The sequence below is a fragment of the Mustela nivalis genome (assembly GCF_964662115.1).
Source record: "Mustela nivalis genome assembly, chromosome: 2".
Classification (NCBI taxonomy): Eukaryota; Metazoa; Chordata; class Mammalia; order Carnivora; family Mustelidae; genus Mustela; species Mustela nivalis.
Genome location: NC_139021.1, coordinates 99384686 through 99406754, shown reverse-complemented (window position 1 = coordinate 99406754; position 22069 = coordinate 99384686). Strand labels below are relative to the sequence as shown.

The 22069-nt window shown below is 47.6% G+C and overlaps 2 protein-coding genes across 4 annotated transcripts in view; one reads left to right on the top strand and one right to left on the bottom strand.

Moving 5' to 3' along the window:
• GNG4 (G protein subunit gamma 4) overlaps nucleotides 1-9564 on the top strand; it is a 63874-nt gene extending 54310 nt beyond the window's left edge. For all 3 annotated transcript variants that reach the window (XM_082720768.1, XM_082720769.1, XM_082720770.1), the window contains one exon: nucleotides 6172-9564. In XM_082720768.1, coding sequence (XP_082576894.1) covers nucleotides 6172-6300 — 129 coding nt within the window. In that variant the 3' untranslated portion in view covers nucleotides 6301-9564. The remainder of the gene's footprint in view (nucleotides 1-6171) is intronic.
• Nucleotides 9565-9613: 49 nt separating this feature from the next.
• LOC309859315 (uncharacterized protein) overlaps nucleotides 9614-22069 on the bottom strand; it is a gene marked incomplete at its 5' end in the record, with an annotated part of 35697 nt that continues 23241 nt past the window's right edge. Inside the window, 4 exons of the mRNA XM_082719973.1 lie at nucleotides 9614-10423; nucleotides 11283-11413; nucleotides 18703-18806; nucleotides 19452-19544. The remainder of the gene's footprint in view (nucleotides 10424-11282; nucleotides 11414-18702; nucleotides 18807-19451; nucleotides 19545-22069) is intronic.

The window sequence follows — 22069 nt, the reverse complement described above, 5'->3', positions numbered from 1 at the left end:
TCTGCATGGAGACATAATACTTTCTGATGGAGACATAATACTCCATTGTATATATGGACCACATCTTCTTTGTCCATTTATCTGTTGAAGGGTATCTCAGATATTTCCACAGTTTAGCTATTGTGGCCATTGCTGCTATAAACATTGGGGTACAAGTGGCCCTTCTTTTCACTACATCTGTATCTTTGGGGTAAATACCCAGGAGTGCAATTGCAGGGTCATAGGAAAGCTCTATTTTTAATTTCTTAAGGAATCTCCACACTGTTTTCCAAAGTGGCTTCACCAACTTGCATTTCCACCAGCAGTGTAAGAGGGTTCCCCTTTCTCCACATCCTCTCCAACACATGTTGTTTCCTGTCTTGCTAATTTGGGCCATTCTAACTGCTGTAAGGTGGTATCTCAATGTGGTTTTAATCTGAATCTCCCTGATGGCTAGTGATGATGAACATTTTTTCTTGTGTCTGATAGCCATTTGTATATCTTCGCTGGAGAAGTGTCTGTTCATGTCTTCTGCCCATTTTTTGACATGATTATCTGTTTTGTGTGTGTTGAGTTTGAGGAGTTCTTTATAGATCATGGATATCAGCCTTTGTCTGTAGTGTCATTTGTGAATATCTTCTCCCATTCCATGGGTTACCTCTTTGTTTTGTTGACTGTTTCCTTTGCTGTGCAGAAGTTTTTGTTCTTGATGAAGTTCCAAAATTTCAATTTCACTTTTGATTTGGATGGCATTGAAAGTATAGATTCCTTTCCAAGAATGACATGTGTTCTTTAAGGTTTTATTTCTCCACAAGATAAAACACGCTGTGTTGAGTTTTCTAAAGCCGAACAAGAAAATTCTAAAGCAAAAGGCATTTTTTACTAAAACAGAAGACAAGTGAGGCTCAAATATCATGGTGTTTTCTGTGGAAAATTGAAGAACAAAATCAGGGAGCCTGTCATGTTCTGGTAGGTCACTGACAGTCAATTAAAAGCGTCCATAGCCGTCCAAGGAAGGGATAGAATCAAGTGATAAATGACGTGAAGGTTGAAAGAATGACATGTCTAAAAGAAAATAAATACAAATCACGTCCTGTGACCCAGCGCAAAGTCAAGGTGGTGCAAACAGATCTTGCCTTTCAAGCGTGTCCGGTCTGAACTTGGGTCCTGCCCCTTCATTGCTTCACCTTCTGCTAGTTTAGCAGAAACCTAACCCTTCTCTTGGGTTTCTTGTACTTTCCCAGAAACCTGTTCAGTTGGTAACTGTCTACGGCCAGATTTAGAAAGAAATTCAAAGACAAGGGGCTAGGAATGAGTGATTCTAGAATAGCTCTCAGATCAAAGGAGAAAAATCTTTGAATTAAATCAAAGAGGAGAACAGAAGCAGGAGAACAAGAAGACAAAATGTGCATTTGAGAAAGGCAAGGGACACTTCTAACTCGCGAGGATTTGGGTTGGGGGTACTGTGGGCATCCAGTTGCCCTAATAATTTCCGAGAAACTTCCTCGTGTCTGTTTGTCAGCGTCCTCCCAGAAAGCAGCCAAAGGAATAATGAAATACGAACATGCTGTATGTGTAATTGCACCCATTATGGTGCTTCGTCACAAACCTGCAGCTACTGCTGCTCCCGTTGACAGGACTGAAACCAAGTGCCTGAGTGTTTGTCTTGCCCAGAATGACACAGCTCATTAGTGCTGAATGCAGCTTGGTCAGACACAGTGTTTCCTGACTCACAATCCATTGCTTCCTCTCTAAGAGATGCCATAGCTTTCTAGAAACCCTGGAGCCCAGAACCTCCCTGTTATGTCCATCTTCCACCTTTAAGTCCCAGAAACCTCTTGAGTGACTCACTGCTTCCTGTCACCAAATAAATTACTTTTTCGGTAAACTTGAATTAGGAATTATTTTGTGGAAAATTGGGATATATCAAAACTAAGAGATGGTCGGAGTCGTATAGGATATGCGCCAACCTGTTGCAAGGGTTTGGTTGAGATTCATGGTGGATCTGGTCATTTAATCAGTGAGGGCTTCCCTCTTCTGGCCATGAAGAACATGTATATCAACTCTAAGGTTCACTTGGAGATATTTAACTCTCCTCCAAGCGTCTTGGATTTACCTCTCAATGTGCAGTCATCTTCTCGTGTGTGGTGGGGAAACGTATGTGATGATAGCTCATCTACCATTATGAAGACTTGCCTTTAGAATTCAGAGAATTCATAATTCCATTATGTTATTCGTGTATTCACTTCTATCTTCCAGGCCACGCCCACTCCATATCCTCTAGGGATAACCTTACACACTCCCAACTGGTGGCTCTATCTGTGTCCTAGGACCCAATGATTGAAAATTGCCTATATTTATCTGGATCAATGCAGAATCATTGCTGGGATCCACTAGAAGCCTAGTGTCTTAGCCCACTCATAACTGCTATAACAGAGTCCCGTAGACCTGTGGCTTAAATAACAGAAATTCATTTCTCACAGCTCTGCAAGCTGGGAAGTTCAAGATCACAAGGCCAATGCGGTCAGGCTCTGGTGGAAGCTTTCTTCCAGGTTTACAGATGGCCCCTCCTTGCTGTGACCTGACACGGTGGGCGGAGAAGCTTCTCTCTCATGTCTCTTCTTCCAGAGGCACTAGTCCTACTCATCAAGGTTCAACCCTCATGACCTGATGACCTTCCAAAGGCCCCACCTCCAAATATGTCGAGATTAAGGCTTCCTCGTTTGGATTGGGGTTGGACAGACACAAACGTTCAGTTTACAGCATCATAATATGCAAGTATCTTGAGCACGTGCTTAGGAACTGGTGCGTTAATCTCAAATACTTCCCAACATTCAAAGAAAGAAAAAAATCACAAGGATTCACTCGGGGGCACCTGCTCAGACTTTAGAGGTGAGAGATAATTCCTGTAATGTCCTGATGGTTCTACCGGGGAAAATCCGCAGATGACTTCTTCTGTTGCAAGTGTGCACCACGTTTGACCTTGTAAAAGATGCTGTTGTTGCACCACGGGGCAGGGGTGGTAGGGAGGGCAGGGAGGCGGGAGGGCGGAACCCGGCTGGGCTCTCCACAATAATCCTGCTCTGTTTTCTTGGGATGGAGAGAGGAACAGGCATAACCATAAAAGATGCTTGAAATTGATTCCAAGTAGTATTGTTAAATAGATCGGGCTTGCTGAGGAATAGGTGTGAGTTGCTCTGCTTGAGATGCAAAGGATAAATGCAGTGGGAGTCACAGCCAGAATAGTAATTATGTTATCTGTCTTGTGGAGGAGTTTGACTATAGTAATTGCAACATTTTCTCCCATCATTGAAGCTTGTAATTATAGTGCAACTAACAGGATTATGTGCTAACTTGGGCTGTTTTAATCACCTCTTTTACTCTGAAATGCAATGGTAAAATTCCACAGTTGCTCCCAGGCTGCCGATTCTTTTCAACATCTGTTGTCTTGTAATAGCTCAATACTAAGGAGAAGAGGCAGAGACGCTCTGGGCATTTTACAGCAGAGGTCTTTAGGTAAAGCCGACTTCGGGCTTGAGGAGAAAGTGTAAACAGTAAGGGAGTTTTAAATTTCCAGCCCAAATAAAATTTTCTCTTTGAAAACAAATCACATGTTTTTTATTTCAAAGACGGCAGATGTTTTCTGCAATTTGGCAATGCCCGCAGCCCATGTTTTATATGCATGGAAGGAAACTTTCAACTATAAAAATCAATCTAGGACAAATTAAGAAAACCCTTCCATGCAACCTAACAAGCAGGTTTGGGTTAATTAATGCCTGGATCTTAAGCTGTGAGTCAAGATGCCACCTTTCATGTGTAAGACTCATTAAGATGTTCATTACTTATATTTATCCTTACAGATCCCATAACAACCAACTTCAGGGGTTATCCGAATACTCTGCTTATGCAGGAATAAAGGAACATCGTACACTCTGTGAAACAAGAGGGCTGCTAGCTGAGCTAGAAACCTCCCCTGTTTCTTTGATTGTAGGATGACTTGTGCACTCTTAAGAATGTTTCAACAAAACGAGGGCATCCAGGATGTAAATATTGCATGGAACCAAACCAGATCTGCCCATTTGGTCTCGCATTGGTGCTTATCACTTGGCACCAATACAGTGCCCATCAGGTACTCATTCCTGTCCCTGCCCGGACAGGACTCTGCCATCCAGTGGACTGTAGTTATCACTCAGCAAGTGCATCTGTGGTCCTAAAACCGGCAGCAAAAGTAGGCAATCGAAGAACAGCCTGTTTCCCTGAAAGAAAAATTGTGGAACCAAGTGCAATATCACCTTCAGAGGTGAGAGAAAATTCTCTAGATTAGATCTGCTGAAAACCAGCAGGGCCAGACATGAACAGCTTAGCTGTGTGGGCAGCGGAGGCACTGATGGGAGGCAGGAACAGCCTAGCCCCATTCCTCCTTCACCCAGCCGTTCTACAAGCCTCATTTTTTAAAACTGAACTATAGCTGACATACAGTGTTCTATTCGTTTCAAGTGTGAAAGAGTGCACAATTCTGTACATTACAAAATACCCCAATAAGTGCAGTTACCGTCTGTCACCATAGGGTGTTATTAAAATATTATTTGACTGTATTCCCTACACAATACTTTTCAGCCCCGTGACTGTTTTATAACTGGAGGTTGGCACCTCCAGAGCTACATTTTTGGGGGCTCCTTCCTCGAATGCCTGGGTCTAACATGCTGGTGCACGGTCCAGCGTCCACGGCCCCCCAGCAGGGCGCCCCCTTGTGGTCAGTCTCAGGAAACGGAACTGTTCCAATTCCCCCGTGAAGGATGTTAAGCTGGTGAACACGGGTGATGATCCAGGGGAAGGAAGCTGTAATTACAGTTTAGCAACCTAACTTCGGGCTAGCTGGATCATGCTAAAAGGTAAACAGAGGTACATTAAAGCTTTTCTTTTTTTTAATTTATTTATTTAAGAGAGAGAGGAAACATGAGCAGGGGTGGGGTGCAGAGGGAGAAGGAGAGGCAGGCTCCCCATTAACCAGAAAGCCCAAAGCAGGGCTTGATCCCAGGACCCTGAGATCTTGCCCTGGGCGGTGGTAAATTCCTTTATTTTGGGGGTAAATTCCTTATACATCTCTACCAGAATTGTTTGTAGGAGTCCAGCCACTGCTAAATCAGGTCTGGTCTGGAAATCAGAAGAAAAATTCCCAGAAAATTTTGGAAGGTAGGTCAGTCTTTAAAACCTGGAGAGAATGTGTGTGGCTTGTATACACTGGGGATTCTAAGACATTTTTTCATTCATTTATGGAATGTTTTTAACATTCTAGGAAGGATTTAGACATTGAGTGCCCCTAAAGGATATCATTTGACTGCTGGATGCTTAGCTCCGCCTGTAACCTCTAATAAGCCCATGCAGGCAGGACGACCTAATTGGCCGGATGCATCAACACGGGCCATTCATTTGCCAAGCACGTGACCCAGATGCCGGGTGAAAGGAGCTGGTAGCTTCATCTTCCTATTAGGGAGCGGGGTTGGGCCCTTTGCCGGCTCCCACCCAGCCCCTCCTCTAGAACCCCAGGCTTGAACAAGGGGGATAGCTCAGCGCACCCCTACCATGGGTCCACATGCGTCAGGTGAGACTGGAAGGAAAGTGAAGGGGAAGGAGATTTCTGATGCCATGCAATTCCCTGCACATGGGGTGAGGGGGAGGGGTGGCCTTTGTGAGTTAAGGTGTGCGCTTAGAGTACATAGCTCCTGTATGTGATGCATACAATACACTGATAATATGTGTTCTCTTGGGGAAAACGAAGTGTCTCTCCGTGCTGGTCACGAGAGTGGATTGCAATCAAACAACAAATAACAATAACAAACACAATCACACAGGCTTGGCCAGGCCCAGCGCTCCACTTTATTCATCTGTACACGGTTTAGCGGAGTCGTTGTGAAGCTAACGACCCAGGGCCTCCACTCATCAGTAGAACAAGGATGTCTGGGCCTTCCCATTCCTCTTCAGAGGTTGTTCCTGCACCCCCGGGCCACACCTCCTCCCATCCAGGCATGTTTTCAACCCTGTCTCCTTGGGTTTGCACAGACCCTCTCTCCAGGCTGGCCTTGTCTTTGGCAGTGCACACCGCCCACCTGTCCTTGGCCGTATCCACACGGACGCCACTGCACCAGACCCACCATGAACTGGCTTTTAACCCCTGTGCTGTGTTCCTCGCAGGTCTCCCAGGCAGCCGCAGACCTCCTGGCCTACTGTGAAGCCCACGTACGTGAGGACCCTCTCATCATCCCAGTGCCTGCGTCGGAAAACCCCTTCCGAGAGAAGAAGTTCTTTTGTACCATCCTCTGACTCCATGAATTATGACGTGGCTCCTTTCCTGTTTTTAAATTCCCTGGTAGAGACCGCATGCTCTTAGCTATAGGGAGTCCCAGCCCACCCTGGCCCTCCCCAACCAGGATGGCCGGGACCTGCCTCTCTCCATTGGTTTTCTTCATTGTGTTCTATTTCATGCCTTCTTTTCATTCTCATGGTATTTCCATCACTGGCAAAGCAAATAGATCTTTTCGTAACCCAATAACACGTGTGCCAAGTGAAAATAAGTATGAGGTTAAGAGTTAAACTTTTTAAAGCATCAGTTCCCATTTTCAGTACTTCAAGTTCATACATTCCAGTGCTTAATTTATGGAAAAGAAAAACTGTACAATGCCCCCCCCCCAGCATTACCAATAATTCAGTAGCAAATTAGAGCATTTGGACCCACTGAGCTATGTGGATAAAGTTTTCATCTGGAAGTTCTCTCTCCTGCTTTTTCATTATCCTATGAGAAAGGAAATAACCCACAGCATCAGATGGTTTTCCTGATGTGTGGGGGGCCCAGACCCCGCCGAGGACAAGTCCCTGCTTCTCACTGATTACCACTGACCACTTTGGAGGGGGTCTTTCTACAGGTGTCGATGTTGGGGGACTATTGTAGCAAGCCTCAGTGTCCGTGGGCACCACGACAGCCGTCTGTCTGTGTGCTCAAGCTGCACCCACCGAGGGCTTCGTCTTCCCCTCCACGTGCCGTGTCTTAGTGCCCCTCTTACTCTGACTTCTCGTAGTTCTCACATGGCTCCATTAATAGGGACTTGCTCTGGGCACAGCCCAGGGCCCATGGGCTGTCACTGGAGTAGTCCCTGCCCCAGAGCGAGCCACAGGGCAGCTGCTGCTCTGCACCATCCGAGCATTGACTGTATTCACTTATTTAATCCTCTCACAATCCACAAATGCCACAAGAGTAGTCTGTTTTAAAGATAGGCAACCAGGGGCGCCTGGATGGCTCAGCGGGTTAAGCGCTGACTCTTGATTTCAGTTCAGGTCATGATCTCAGGGTCCTGTGTTGGACTCCGTGCTCGGCAGGGGGGTCTGCTTGAGATTCTCTCTTCCTCTGCCTCTCACACCCCCACCCCCTGCTTGTTCTGTCTCTCTCTCTAGTGTAAGTGTAGCGCACGTCTCTCCCCATCTTTGCCAGAAGGAGGCACATTGGGCCCAAGTAGCTCATGGAAAATGATAGACAGATATGTGGATGCCCCTGTGGGAGACTGGACAGCTCCTGGTTTTTCTGACCCCGCCTAAAACAAAGTTGAAAGAGAATAAACCATGGGGGCAGAGAGCTCCTTGTCCAAGTTCACGCTCTTCTGTTGTAGAAACCGCTGTACTCACTGGCTTTCACGGCAGCTGGCCGTGTGATGTGGGGCAAACTATTGTGTGCCTGGAATGTTCTAACCTGCTAATTGGGGATAATGGTAATGACTCCTCCCGCCTTTCTCTTTGGGAGGCCACAGAGAGGTGCTACATGGATGAAAGCTCTGATTATCATTTAAAACAAATTACTAAAGGCTCCAACATAACATTGGCGGGAATGTATGACTTCAAAGTCACCGTGGTTCTGTTGGAGAGCCAAATATAATTTCAGATCAATTAATAACTTGCCACCTTGCAAATGGCTTCAGTACATGTTTATGCTTTGCCTCTTTTGTTGGAAGTGATTCTTCATTTCATTAAAGCTCACTGATGTCACCAGCGAGGTTAGGAAGCCGTATGCTCTAATGAGAGCAGAATTGTATGCGGCATGGGATAATCAGACTTCAAACCCTTCCCTGTCTCAGTTGATGACCAGGAGCTCTTTCTTCTGTGGTCGATGTCAACATCATTAACCTGATAAAGCAAAGCACAATTCATAAAAGCACATCAGAGAAGCAGAGAAAGTGGGACAGCACAGAAGCCTGAGAAATCAGGTCAGGAAGAAACTCTGCTTCTCGCCTTCTTCCAGACTTTCTCTCCTTTGTATTCAGTTTCTGTCCCTCCCCTCTGTCACTCGCTTTTTCCTCTTCTTCTCTCCCTTTCCTTCTTCCAGGAGATGCTCTCTTACCTTTGTGGTTGGCCCCTTCTAAAGTGTCCCTGAACTCGACGCCCCCTTGCTAAAGGCAAGGCCGTGCAATTGGGCTCCGAGGTACACAAATAGGTGGCTGACCCCCTCGCCCCACTAGCCGCTCACTGGGAGGCGAACCAAAGGGGCTGCGCCTGCTGTGGACGGTCGTCACTTTGTGTTCACGAGCTGGCTGTCCAGCGTCTGACCCCCCCCCCTTCCTACAGGGGAAGATCACCCCTCACTAGACACACTAGGACTCCCTTTCACTGTGGGTGCTGAAGGGGGGAGGTCTTCCTGGCCTCAGGTGGACCCCCTGCTTGGACTCCTTTGCCTGGACCTCCTTTGCTCGGAGCAAGTGACACAGAAATGAGAAGACGCTGAGATTTGTTTTATGGGAGCTGCAGTGGTCCAGGGGCAGCAGTGGCCCAGCAGGGAGGCATCTAGGCCTGGCAGGTTGCAGGGATTCTGTGCCCAGAGCCAACAAGGACCAGGGACGGCAGAGCCCTGAGTAGACCATTCCCACTCCATTCCTCGGCCCCGCTAGCTGTCTCACCCGCTGCCCCCACCACATCCTCCTATGTCTCTTTCTTTCTAGTTTTCTGTCAATTCTCTAAGCCTCCAAGCTCCATCCAGTAAATTTCTTATTCCGTAAGATAGCCTGGGTTGGATGTACATATTATATGATCTAAAAACCCCATTCCTGGGTTGGTACTTTACAGAAATGTGTGTATATGCTCACCAAAAGAAAAGTACTAGAATGTTCCTAGACGCGCTATTCAGGATAACCCAAAGCCGGAAAGTGCTCCAATGCCCACGTCGAATGGATAAGGAAATTCTGGTATATTCCCACAGTGAAATCCTGGGCGGCAGTGGGAATAACGATCCCATATCTCGACTCCATAGCATTGTGTGAGGCTCACGACATTGGGCACATTCATACTACATGATTCCATTTATGTCAGCTGCAAAGCTCAGCAAAGCTAACCCAAGCTGTTGCAAGTGGGGAATATTAGTTACTCTCTGGAGGATGGGAATCAGAAGGGGCACAAGGGGAGCTTCTAGAATGTTCCATGTGTCGATCTAGTTGCTAGTTACCTGAGTGTGTCCAGTTTGTGAAAATTCTCTGAGCTGTACACTTTGGATTGTGTACTTTTCTGTATGTATGTTATTCTTCAATAAAAGTTGGTTTGTGTGACTAGCAATCAATAATCCTACTGGGGTTTGCGGGAGGAGTTTGAGGGGCACTTAGTTCAATATTTTATTCCTCTTTAGGCAGAACATCAGTAATGGAGCAGGACTCTTAAATGTATTTGGCAGCATTTTGGAATTTGAAATGCTTCTAATCCACAGCTCTCTGTGCAGAGAACCGGCTTTCAGCAGAATGCAGGCTGAAACGGGAACGGGGTATGGGCATGTCTTTTGGAAAAACATGAGGAATCCTCCGGGGATTCCCACTTGGATCAGCCTCTCCGTAAATGAGAGGTACGACCTCTTGTTAGCCCCTCCTGCCTCCCGGCCAGAGGGGCTCCCGGTATGAACAGAGGGGGTGGCCTGCCCCAAAACCCTATTACCACAGACCACCTGTGAAGGAAGAAACCACAGCAAAGGCACCAGCTGCACCTTCTAAATGGGCCCCAGCCTCCTGGCCACCCAGCCCACCAGTACCCGGGGGCAGAGAGGACTTCTTTAAGGCACACCCACCCCAGGAGCTCGGGGGCCCCCTTCCAAGCCTCTGATCTTTTCTCAGGGCCCCGCAGTGCTGTCTCCTTTGCTCTCCACGTGGCCACTGTCCTTGCAGAGAGTGAATATGAAATCTCAGGCTGATCCCAGAGTAGCTTCACGCTGGGACCCCGCGACATGAGTCAGCAGGTCTCACATTTGATTCTGAGCTCCAGCCCCCGGAAAGCCGCAGTGAGTCTACGAATGGTCAGCTGCCTCCCTCCGTCGGAGCCACGGGAGGGGAGCAGGCCGAAGGTCAGGGGAGTTGTGTTCTGGTGACTTCAAATTCGAGATGAAAACAATAATAATAGTGACAACAGCAGCAACAACAAATATTTTGACCTGGAAAGAATATGGACTTGGAATTAGTTTAGACTCTCCGTGTACACTTCCCTTTCATTGAGCTCTTCACAGAGGGGAGCAGATCCCAGGTCACAGGTAGCCTTTATGGAGGACCAGGACGGTGCTCCCTTCCCCGCCCCCAAGGGCTTCTGGCACTGCTCTGCCAGAGGGGCAGCCACGAGCAGCAGTGGGAGACAAGAAGCTGGGCATCTGCCAGTCTTAATACTCTTAAGATAAGTATGCGTGACCAGTGTCACCTGCCGCTGGTCAGAACCGGCCATCTCACAGTTTCTAATAAAACCCTTGCACTTGATTCTCTGTTAGCTCTAAGTCAGTCACCAACTGGTAAAATTTTCAAGCCCATGTGTGATGTTACTCTAACCTAAGCCCGTGTGCTGATGTTACTCTAACCTTCAAAGATTCACCACTGACAGGGTGGCCTCCAGGCCCTTCTGGCTGTGCCCCGCCCCCCACATTCCCAGATTCACCTACACACCTCACGCCCCTTCAAAACCCCGTGCTCATCCCCACGGCCATTACTCAAGCCCACCTCACCAGCCTGTTCCCTGCTGCCAAGGGCCTTTGCACCTGCTGTTCCCTCTGCCTAGCCCTCTTCACTCTCCTTCCGCCAGGTCTACTTACTTTTTAGATCTGAACTTGAATGTCCCTGAGGGCTCACGCCTTCTCTCTGACCTCTCTGACCAAGTCAACTGTATTTATAGCTTCTTCTTGCTCAGTGAAGCTCTACTTACAATGCTTGCCGTTGTTGGGATTTTATGTTTGAATATGTGATCACTCAGTTCCCCATGTGCTCCCCCAACTGTGTTGTAAACTCCGTGAGGGAGGGACATTTACTCACCGCTATAGTCTCAGCACCTAACAGATCAGCCGGCACAGGAGAGACATTCAGTATTATCCCAACAAATGTTGCTGGTCATTTCTTGACACCAAGTGCATCTCTCTAACTCCTGAACAAAGCTTCAGAAGACCCTGTGAAGGGGAGGAGGGAGGGAAACCATTATTTGGGGAGTGCTCACCTCCACCAGGCACCAAGCAAAGGAGTTAAACGTCATGCCACTGCCTGGAGTCAAACCAAGAGCCTCCGAGACAAGTCTCTCCTCTCTGCCACCCCACATTAAAAAAATAAAGGCCACTAGGCTTGATTTGGACTCTTGACTTTATGGTAAGGTCACACTTTGTGGCTGTTTAAAAACCATGCAGCACCTGAGTGCTGTAAAATCTCCCTGAACCCTGGTTTCACTGGGGTGATCAAGGTCAGGGTTGGGCTGCGGCTGGGTCAGCAAGGGAAGAACAGCCGGACAAGGAAGGAAACATTGTCCCAGGAGCACGAAGTCACACGAGTCAGCCTCGTCCACTCCCAACGCCCATTGTTTGGAGTAGAGGGTATTCAAGTGTTCCTGTGAGAAAAGCAACCTATTATTACCATGGCCAGGTGTGTGCACAAGTATTAGTTGTCTGACTCTTTTCTCCAAATTATTTGGCGAAATTCTTATCATTTATTTGGAGTTTTTACATTTTTTATTATTCTTTCTTTTCTCTTTTGCTTTTAAGTGAGATTAGATTTCATCCCACTCAATTTAAGAATAAGCCAATCCCGGGCACCTGGGTGGCTCAGTGGGTTAAGCCTCTGTCTTCGGCTCAGGTCATGATCTCAGGGTTCTGGGATCGAGCCCCGCATCCGGCTCTCTGCTCGGCGGGGAGCCTGCTTCCTTCTCTCTCTCTGCCTGCCTCTCCACCTACTTGTGATCTCTGTCTGTCAAATAAATAAATAAAATCTTTAAAAAAGAAGAAGAAGAAGAAGGGCAGAATAAAGGAAACCCATATCCCCAATAAAGTCAGTGCTTTGTAGCTGATGCTGCTTTTATCAGATCTGCTTCCTGATCAGGGAACTTGATTCAGCTTAGCCCTTGCTGGTCTCTGACACCAAAAGTACAGACCCCTAATGGCTCATCTTGCTTCAGCTAAAATGATGTTAAGAACAGGACAGTACAGAAGGAAAGGAGGGATCCCACTTGGTAGACAAATAAGGATCAAGCCAGGAGTTCTGTTAGGAGATTTAAAAAAATGCAGCACTGTGTGTTATATATAAACAATAAATCTTGGAACACTACGTCAAAAACTAATGTATGGTGGCCAACGTAACACAATTTTTAAAAAGGCAAAACAAAACAAAGCAAAAACAGAGGCTTAAGGAACATGGCTTTGGAGTCAGAGGGACTCAGGTTCAAATCCTGACTCTCACTTACTAGCTCGGCACTGCACTGGGTTCTCACTCCTTCAAGTAGAATGAGTGTAACAACCCCTGTTTCACATGGGACTCTAGAACATTCGGTGAAGTAACATGGCTATTTAACTCTGCCTGGGGTATAACACATGCTTGATAAATAGGGACTAAACTATATTTACCCTGTTCACCATCAGTGTGGACACAAGACCAGATAGAGACTCCGAATTTAAAATAAGACTGACATTTACCAAAATGCACTGAAATAAAGAAAAGGTAAAACTTATCAGCCAGTGAGTGGATGTCCATTAGTCACCATGGTGAGTGTAATCTTAATCCCAGTCACCTGTTTCCCCCAACCCCCAGCCATCTCCCTCTGGTAACCTTCTGTTCTCTATAGTTTAGAGTCTGTTTTTTGGTTGGTCTCCTTTTGTGTTGTCATTTGTTTGTTTTATTTCTTAAACTCCACATATGAGTGAAATCCTATGGTATTTGTCTTTCTCTGACTGACTTTTTTCACTTGGCATCATAATCTCTAGTTCCAGTCATGTCATTACCGATGACAAGATTTCGTTCTTGCTGTGGTTAACAGTCCACTGTACATGGACCACGTCTTCGTCCTCCATGCATCCATCAGTGGACACGTGGGCTGCTTCTGTAGTGCTGCAGTAAACATAGGGGTGCGTGTATCTTTTCTAATTAGTTGTTTTTTTTTTTTATTTGAGAGAGAGAGACAGATAGTGACAGATAGCGAGAGAGAGAGAGAGTATAAGAGGAGAGGAGAAGAAACAGACTCCCACTGAGCAAGCAGGGAGCCTGACGTGGGCTCTTCTTCTGTCCCAGGATCCTGGGACCATGACCTGAGCCAAAGGCAGACACTTAACCAACTGAGCCACCCAGGCGCCCCCAAATTAGTGTTTTGTGTTTTTTGGGTAAATAGCCAGTAATGGGGCCTAATATGTAATCTATTCTGGAGAATGTTCAATGTGCACTTGGAAAGAATATTTATTCTGATGTTTTAGGATGTAATGTTCTGAATATATCTGTTAGATCCATCTGGTCCAACAAGGCATTCAAAGCCACTGTTTCTTTGTGGATTTTCTCTTTAGATCATCTGTCCACTGATGTAACTGAGATGTTGAAGTCTCTTATTGTTATTGAATTAGTATCAGTTAATTTCTTCATGTTTGTTTTCTGTTGTTTATGTATCTGGGTACACTCTTGTTGGGTGTAAACACATAAATGTTTACAATTGTTGTATCTTCTTGTTGGATTGTTCCCTTTACGATCACACGGTGTCTTTCTTCATCTCTTGTTATGATCTCTGTATTAAAATCTATTTTGTCCAATGTAAGTACTGTTATCCTGGCTTCCTTTTCACTTCCATTTGCATGAGAAATGCTTTTCCATCTCTTCCTTTCAATCTGCATGCATCTTTAGGTCTGAAATGAGTCTCATGTGGGCAGCGTGTAGATGGGTCTTGCTTTTTTATCCATTTGGAACCCTATGTCTTTTGATTGGAGTGTTTAGTCCATTCCATTCCATTCCATTAAAAGTAATTATGGATATGATGTACTTATTGCCATTTTGGTTGTTTTATGGTTCTTTTGCAGTTCTTTTTTTTTTTTTTTTAGGATTTTTATTTATTTATTTGAGAGAGAGAGCCCAGAGGGAGAAGCAGACTCCCCACTGAGCAGAGAGCCTAATGCAGGGTTCGATCCCAGGACCCTGGGATCCTGACCTGAGCCAAAGGCAGATCCTTAACCGACTGAGCTAGTTGTTTTAAGGTCCTACTTAGTCTAAGGGATTTTTAAAATTTTTATTATTCATATATGTGCTGGATCTGGCAGATCCAATGTTTGAAGTTATGGCAGAAAGGGATACATGAAGCAGAAAGACTTTAGACCATGTGAAATGGGAGAATCACCCAGAATAGCTCACAATTACTGAGTACTCGGCATGCACAAGTAAGCACACTTAAGGTAACTTCTCCCAAATCCTCCATGAGATATGCACTATTATTACTCCTACCCTATAGATAAAGAAGAAGCAGTGACATGCTGGTTTATGGCAACAAGCAGGTCAGGGAATGGGCAAAAAACTGGCATTTGCCAGTTTCCATGGCATAGCTACTCCTGTTAACGCCAAGTTCAAGATCATCCACAGGTTTGCAAAGTTCCTGAAAGTTCAACAATTGGTTGTTGAGAGTCTGGCTCAAGTCACCAGGTCAAGTTCACAGAACACCACCCATAAATAGGAGAGCTGCAATTTAAACTCAGGAAGACCGACATCAGAGCCTGTTCTCAACCACCACATCATCCAAGAATCTGGGGCGCCTGGGTGGCTCAGTGGGTTAAGCTGCTGCTTTCGGCTCGGGTCATGATCTCAGGGTCCTGGGATCAAGTCCCGCATCGGGATCTCTGCTCAGCAGGGAGCCTGCTTCCCTCTCTCTCTGCCTACTTGTGATCTCTCTCTGTCAAATAAATAAATAAATAAAATCTTAAAAAAAAAAAAAAGAATCCAAGAGCACAGAAAGGGAACCAAAAGGGCTTCCCAGGGCTACACCTGGCCAAGAGCCATGGTAGATGAGTGTCTAACAGCTCTAACTTGAGATTTCAGTAAGTAAAGGGAAGAAAAGTAAATTGTATAATATAAGGAATTCTCAGAATTCCTTATATTGGACACACTGGCAAGCTCTTAAGTCTGAAGAGATGCTAGATATTTTGTTTCTGTTTTGTTTGTTCTTTAATAAAAACGTCCTGCTTCAGAGAGATCCCTAGATGGTCGGGCAGATGAGAAAGCTGTGTTGATTTGGTGAAGTTGCCACAAACGCATCAAGCTCCAGGAAGTGGGAGAGAATCAGGAAGACACAGCGCCAGGGCAGGGTTTGGAACGAACTTCCTGGACCGTGCTCACTCCTTCATTCACAACAGAGGTTTTATGGAATACCTTGAGAGACATAAAAAGCACCATTTCCCCAAATCAGTATACACAGGGCATCATACAGTCACATTTTTACTGCCTACCTACTATGCACTTGAATCTCAGCACACGAGGGGCAAAGATAAAATAACTTTTCTCTCTGAGTTTCAGGGAAGAGACTGTTGAGTCCAGAGGCTCACAGTGGAGCACTGTCAGGGCCGTCCCCGGGGTGTGGGATCGGTGGGCAGCACATATCAGAGGTTAAGATCCCCTTCTTAATGAGTTCAGGAGATCAGATTGTCTACACTGACACTCAAAAGTAGATTCAGATTTTGTGAGGCAAAGGCTTGGTTCTGGTTGTGGTCCCAGGGTCCTGGGATAGAGCCCCGCATGGGGCTCCCTAGGCAGGGAGCCTGCTTCTCCCTCTCCCTCTGCTGCTCCCCTGCCTATGCTCCCCTACTCTCTCTGTCAAATAAATAAACAAAATCTTAAAAAGAAAAAGAAAAAAAAAAAGAAGAAAAAGAAGGAGAAGAAGGGGAGGAGGAGGAATCCTAGGTTACAAAATCAGGTTTGAAGGCTTGAGCACAGGCCCAGAAGCTTAAGCTCTGTTAGCTTCATGGTAAAGGCTCCATTTCTACTAAGACTTAAGTAAGTAGGAATTTGCCACCCCGGTGGAAAGCAGCACTTGACAAGGGCAGGGGAAAAAGCTCAAGAGAGAGGGTCTGGGAGCTGCAGGCAGTTCTGGAGGCCTGGACAAGGAGTCGGAAATGGGAGAGTGCCAAAGGGCAAATGGGTCCTGGTAAACCGAGGTAGGAAGTTTGAGCTTTTTGCCAAGGGCAATAGGGAGACATAGAGGGTTTGGCGAAGGGGTGTCCTGCAGTCTGATTTGCATTCGGTCCACAGCAGTCCTGCCAGCTGTCTCCTCACTCCCCTCTGTACAAAAGACCACTCCCCTCACCAAGCAATGAGGGGGCTGAATGCCAAGTCAGCGATCTGTCAAGCTTTGAAACCCACATGAGCGCTATTAAGGAGAGAAAATAGTCATGACCCTTGTTGAAGAGGAAGGCAGATTTTATTCAGTGGAGGGGCCCGTAGAGACCACTGCAGTGGGGTCCTTCAGTGGGATAGGCCGGGCTCCACTCCCGAACAGCACGGGCAAGTGGGGATTCGTAGCCGGGGAGCGGGGTCGGGCAGTGAATGGAAATCATGGAGAGGAAACATCAGGGGGAGGGAGGGCCGGCCGGAGTGATCAGACCTCATCTGGGGATGGGGAAGAGGATGTGTTCCAGGAGGTGATCCGATACTGAGGGCAGGGGGTGGAGGGTATCCTGGATAAACTGGTTAAGGAGGATTCTTTCTGAAATTGGACAGTGCAGAAGACAACAGCAATGCCCCAAGTCGAGCATATTTGAAAACCAGTTCATAGAAGCCGTAGTAGAATATGATCAGTGAGAGCATCTTTGTCAGGGCAAACATGGAGCAACCTCCCAGCAAGGTAGGGCCTTGGCTGGCACACGTGGCAGCGCAAGTGGCCCAAGAAGCCTCTTCCCAGGAGGCAGCCGATGGGCAGGGGTGGGGGGTGCGGTGTGGAGAGATGTGAAGCATGCAGGGCTTCCTTCTGGTGTTTGGGCGTGAGCAGCGGGGTGGGTGGCCGGAGCGCGGGGCTCCAGTGCCGGCTCCCACCTGCTTGGCGAGGGAGGCCCGCGGTCCCGCGGAGCCCAGGTCTGCAAGTCAGAAGCAGCCCCGTGAGCAAGGGGGGCCCAGCCAAGGAGCGCTGCCCAATGGGGCTCGCAGAGATGGCGGAACAAGACCTGCCAGGACACTGAAGCAAAGAAGCAGGGAGAGCGGAAGGTAAGAGCTAGTGCCCAGCGCCAGGAACCTTTGAGCCAGGACTCCTCATGCATGCGTGTGTGTGCGTGTGTGTTAGAAAACATGGCACATATTTACCCTCTTAATTTTTAAGTGTATAATGCAGTACTGCTAATCACCTGCACATTGATGTGCCACATATCTCTAGAACTTTCTCATCCTGACTAAGATTCCATACTCCCATCTCCTCAGCCCCTCAGCTGCCATGTTGCTTTCTGCTTCTAGAACTTTGCTGACTTGAGGTCGCTCCCATCCGTGGACTCATGCAGTACGTGTCCTTTGGTGACTGGCTGATTCCCTCAGCATAACGTTCTTCAGGTTTATCTGTGCTGCTGCCTTTGACTGGAACCTTTTTTAAGGTTGAATAATGTTCCACTGTGTGTATAGACCTTATGCACATACCACGGGGTGTTTATCCATCCGTCCTTCCTGAACCTTAGCTTGCTTCCGCCTCTTGGGGGTGGTGAACAGTGCTGAAGCCAACAGGCATCAGGACAGCTTTTTTTTTTTTTAAGATTTTATTTATTTATTTGACAGACCGAGATCACAAGTAGGCAGAGAAGCAGGCAGAGAGAGAGGAAGAAGCAGGCTCCCCGCTGAGCAGAGAGCCCGATGCGGGGCTCGATTCCAGGACTCTGGGATCATGACCTGAGCCGAAGGCAGAGGCTTTAACCCACTGAGCCACCCAGGCGCCCCTAGGACTGCCTTTATAAGGACTCTGGGCTTGTGTTAGAGCTGAGCGAGCGGTCAAGGTTATTGCTGTAGCAGGCACATGACCCTGGAGTGCAGAGCTCCTCGTTTTTTTACCATGATCCACAAAAAGAAACACCTTTTATATCACAGCTCAGCACATACATACTGCCGTGGTCTGAAATGTTTGTCTTCATAATCGTAATTCTTATGCTGACATCATAACCTCCAAAAGATGATTATTAGGAGGTGGGGCCTTAGGAAGGTACTTAAATCATGTGGAGCTGTCATGAATGGGATCAGGTTCCTTATTAAAGAGGCTCCAGAGGGACCACTTGCCCCTTCCACCGCGTGAGGACACAGCAAAAGGCACCAGCTTTGAACTGGGAAGAGAGCCCCCACCCAACCATGCTGGCAGCCTGAACTGGGACTTCCTGGCCGCCAGAACTGGGAGAAAATTTCTGTAGATTATAAGCCACCCAGTCGGTGGTATTTTGTTATAGCAGTCCAGATAGACTAAAACCCGTACAAAATTTGCCAAAAGCCTCCTTACCTTTAGTAGGTGCAAGCGGCTCTTTTCTCTTCCATCCTACTTCCTTTGTTAAATGCTGGGCACAAAACACTAAGTTGCTTTCACACGCACCAGCAGACTCGGGCCTGCAATTTGGAAACGGCTTTTGTATCATGTGTAATTGTGAGGACTTTGAACGTGTCCGAAACAATTCCATTCCCTCCGAGAGCACGAGTGACCAATGCCAGTTTTTCTAGAGACTTTGTAGGGGTGACAGAGGAGGGTTTTACATCATCCACGATCTTACAAGTTCCCTTGGACACATCGGGCCTGCCATCCGAGGATGCTTCTCCCTCACTCCCTCACTCCTACCCTGTGCAGGGCAGGGTCCGGCCCGCCCTCCCTTCCCCCTCCCAGGAGCAGATGCTCTGTTTCCCACGTTTCACCCCAGACGGCTCAATTGATCAATGTGCCAACACACTTACGAGCCCTCCCTCCAGAAAAGGAACATCAAACTACTCACCCGAAACATGCTTCTTGCAACCTACTGAAAAATTAGGATTTCCCCCATAACATAACACATATCCCTTTCCTGTCCAGTGGCCCAGAGATGGACCAGGGAGGGAGAAGGAGCAAGCCTGGACCTCACCGTTTCTGGGGCACACTTTGTGGTTTGTGTCTTTGCTAATTCAGGCTCGGCCAGGGCAAAAAAGGCCCTCAGAGAGGGTTGACCAACCCCCCGCCCCGATCCTACTTCCTCTTTGCCATTTAAAGTCACCAGGGGATCTCACTTGTAGGGTAACTGAGTTTGTGGGATTTAATGAGCGCCCTTGGTTATTACAGCCCCACGGACATTCGTCCTCTTCAAATGAGGATGCTGCGGTCTGAACCCGGAGAAGGAGGAGACAGGGGAGGTTAGTATTTCCACAAACATTCCCACACTTACACCGTTATTCCGGAACATCGTTAAGCCAAAAGCTATCCTGTTCTTCCTCTAATCATATTGCAAGAGTGTGGTCAAATTACTGGCTTAGGCCAACATACAGACTCCCCTAAGTGGTCGAGCAGACTAACGAGGGGAACCGACAGGCTGAAGTTATACAGGGGAAATGGCCAGTTCCTAGATCTCTCACGGGGCGTCACACAGTGGGTCCAAGCATCTTCATGATGAATGAGAGAAGCAGTTTAGAAGAGTTGCTTCTCTGACGTGGGTCACTCTGTCTTCTCTCTTCTCTCCAAGTGTTTTTATAGTCTCTTAGCCTCCTCTTGGATGGTCACCGTGGCAGGAAAAAAGGCTGGAGTTAAGAGCTGGATCAAACACTGAAGTCACTATTTAGCTGCCCTGAACTCCCTCAGAGCCTCCAGAATTGCTCCTACAACGCTTTAGTCCCCAGTCGAGCTCACACTATAAACACTCATCACAACGAGAGACACCCTCTGGACCCAGCAACCACATGTACACCCACCAGTAGGCTTAAGAATAAGTGTCATAAGACTGTAATAGGGAAACACAGAAACACCATAAGGAGACACGGTAGCCCAGGGGTCATGGACGTAGACCTGATGTGACAGATAATATGGGTTTGAATCCTTGTTCCACCACTGAGTAGCTGTGTGACCTTGAATGGGTTACTGAGCCTCTCTGTGTCTGTTTCCTCATGTATAAAACCGAGCTGGCATAACACTGCCTGTTTTGAGGATATGTGAATGAGAATCTGAAAAACACATAGAATGGTGCCAGGTTGGTAAGAAATATTATCTACATGTCGTGTCAGGGGGGAATTTCAAAAATAGATTGTGACGTAGATATCCAGTGGTGCGGTCTCCTACTCAAAAAGATGTTGAGTGGGAGGGACAGGTTGCAGAACAATATATAAAATATGCTACTTAGGTACATTTAAAAAGCAAGACAATACTCCATGTTTTGATGGACATACGGACACAAGGGCGGTATAGAGGTCACTCCATGCATCACCAGGTTGGGTAACTTTGAGGACAGGAGGGGAGCCGGCATCCAGCAGAAAATCAGCATCCCCTGGAACAGAGGCTTTCAGGCTGGTGCCTCCGAACGACTGGCCACCTCGGAGGAGAGGCTCCTCCCAGACCTGCTGTCCCCATCCCCCAAACTGCTGCCCAGAACCTATCCCCATGCCTGGCCTTGAGCTGGTCCTCCATGATCACTTGTTGAATTAAATTTAAGAACAGGGTTGTTTTAGTAGAATGTTTCAACAGTTTGAATATCAAGACATTTATAGTCTTGTATTGAAGCAGAGCCATCGGCCAACCACCCTGACTGAGTGAGAAAAGCTACGGGTTAGCGGTGTGCCATGGGTCAGTCACCACGGGATGGGAGAAACGGAAGGGTGGCTTAGCACCACGGGTCTGCAGCCATTACAGGACGGGGAATGAGGGCTGAGTCCTGAAGACGAAGCAGGGGCACTTAAGTAAATTCTGAACCCAAAGGCACAATCCCTTCAAGATCGTCTGACAAACTCAAGGCAGAGGTGACCTGGAGCCTTTCTGAAGTCACACATTGAGGCATCTCCCTCCTGCCACAGCCTCCCAGCCCTCTAGCTTGTGGTTCATGCCAGCCAGACTCACCCCTCTTTCTCACCCTCCTCCGTCTCCCTGACACACACAACCCCCACATCCCTTACTTCCTTTCTTTCCCCCAGTTCACTCCCTAGTCAAGTTAAAGTCCCTCCATGTCTATCATTTCAGCCTCCTTCTTGCCAGCTTCTTAGGCCCCCCTCCTTACTTTCTTTGCGCCCACTAGCCGAGCCCCCAGCCCAGTAACCCCAGCTGTCCGTCTCTGGGGTACCCCACGTCCTGAGGCAGCTGAGTTCTGCAGAAGACACTCACGAAGCTCGACCAGGTGTCTGAAATCAGAGGCAGGGGTGGCCTCCAGCTCCCCACCGGGCAGACAGACCATCTCAGAGGTCACAGAACAGAAGGTCTCACAGCCCATCTGGAGATGCTTGGATCGCGCGGGTTATCGGAACAATGGAAAAGACATGAGAAGAAGCAGGGGGAAATGACGAGGGTAGGTTAACACACCTCGAATGGGATACAGGCAGGATCACAGCCCCCGAACTCCGCCTTCGACAGCGTTTGGCAGTCTAGTTTTCTGTTGTTTTCCCACCAGCCTTCTTTCTGACGGTGTGGTTAGGAGGCGCAGGGCTGGTGGGGGAGGGGCAGGGGGTCAGCAGAGATAAAGTGTCTGCATCCAACATGCTTCCTCTTCAGAGAGACTCCGGAGCAGCACGTCCCACCAGCATAGCTCGCCAATGACCCGCTTAGCCACCAGGCCTTTCGCCTAGATTTGGGGCACAGAGCTTACGTGGGGCAGAGCAGGTGACGACAAATACGGACAGTGTAGGAATGGCACTGCCATCGAGGCGGTGGATCT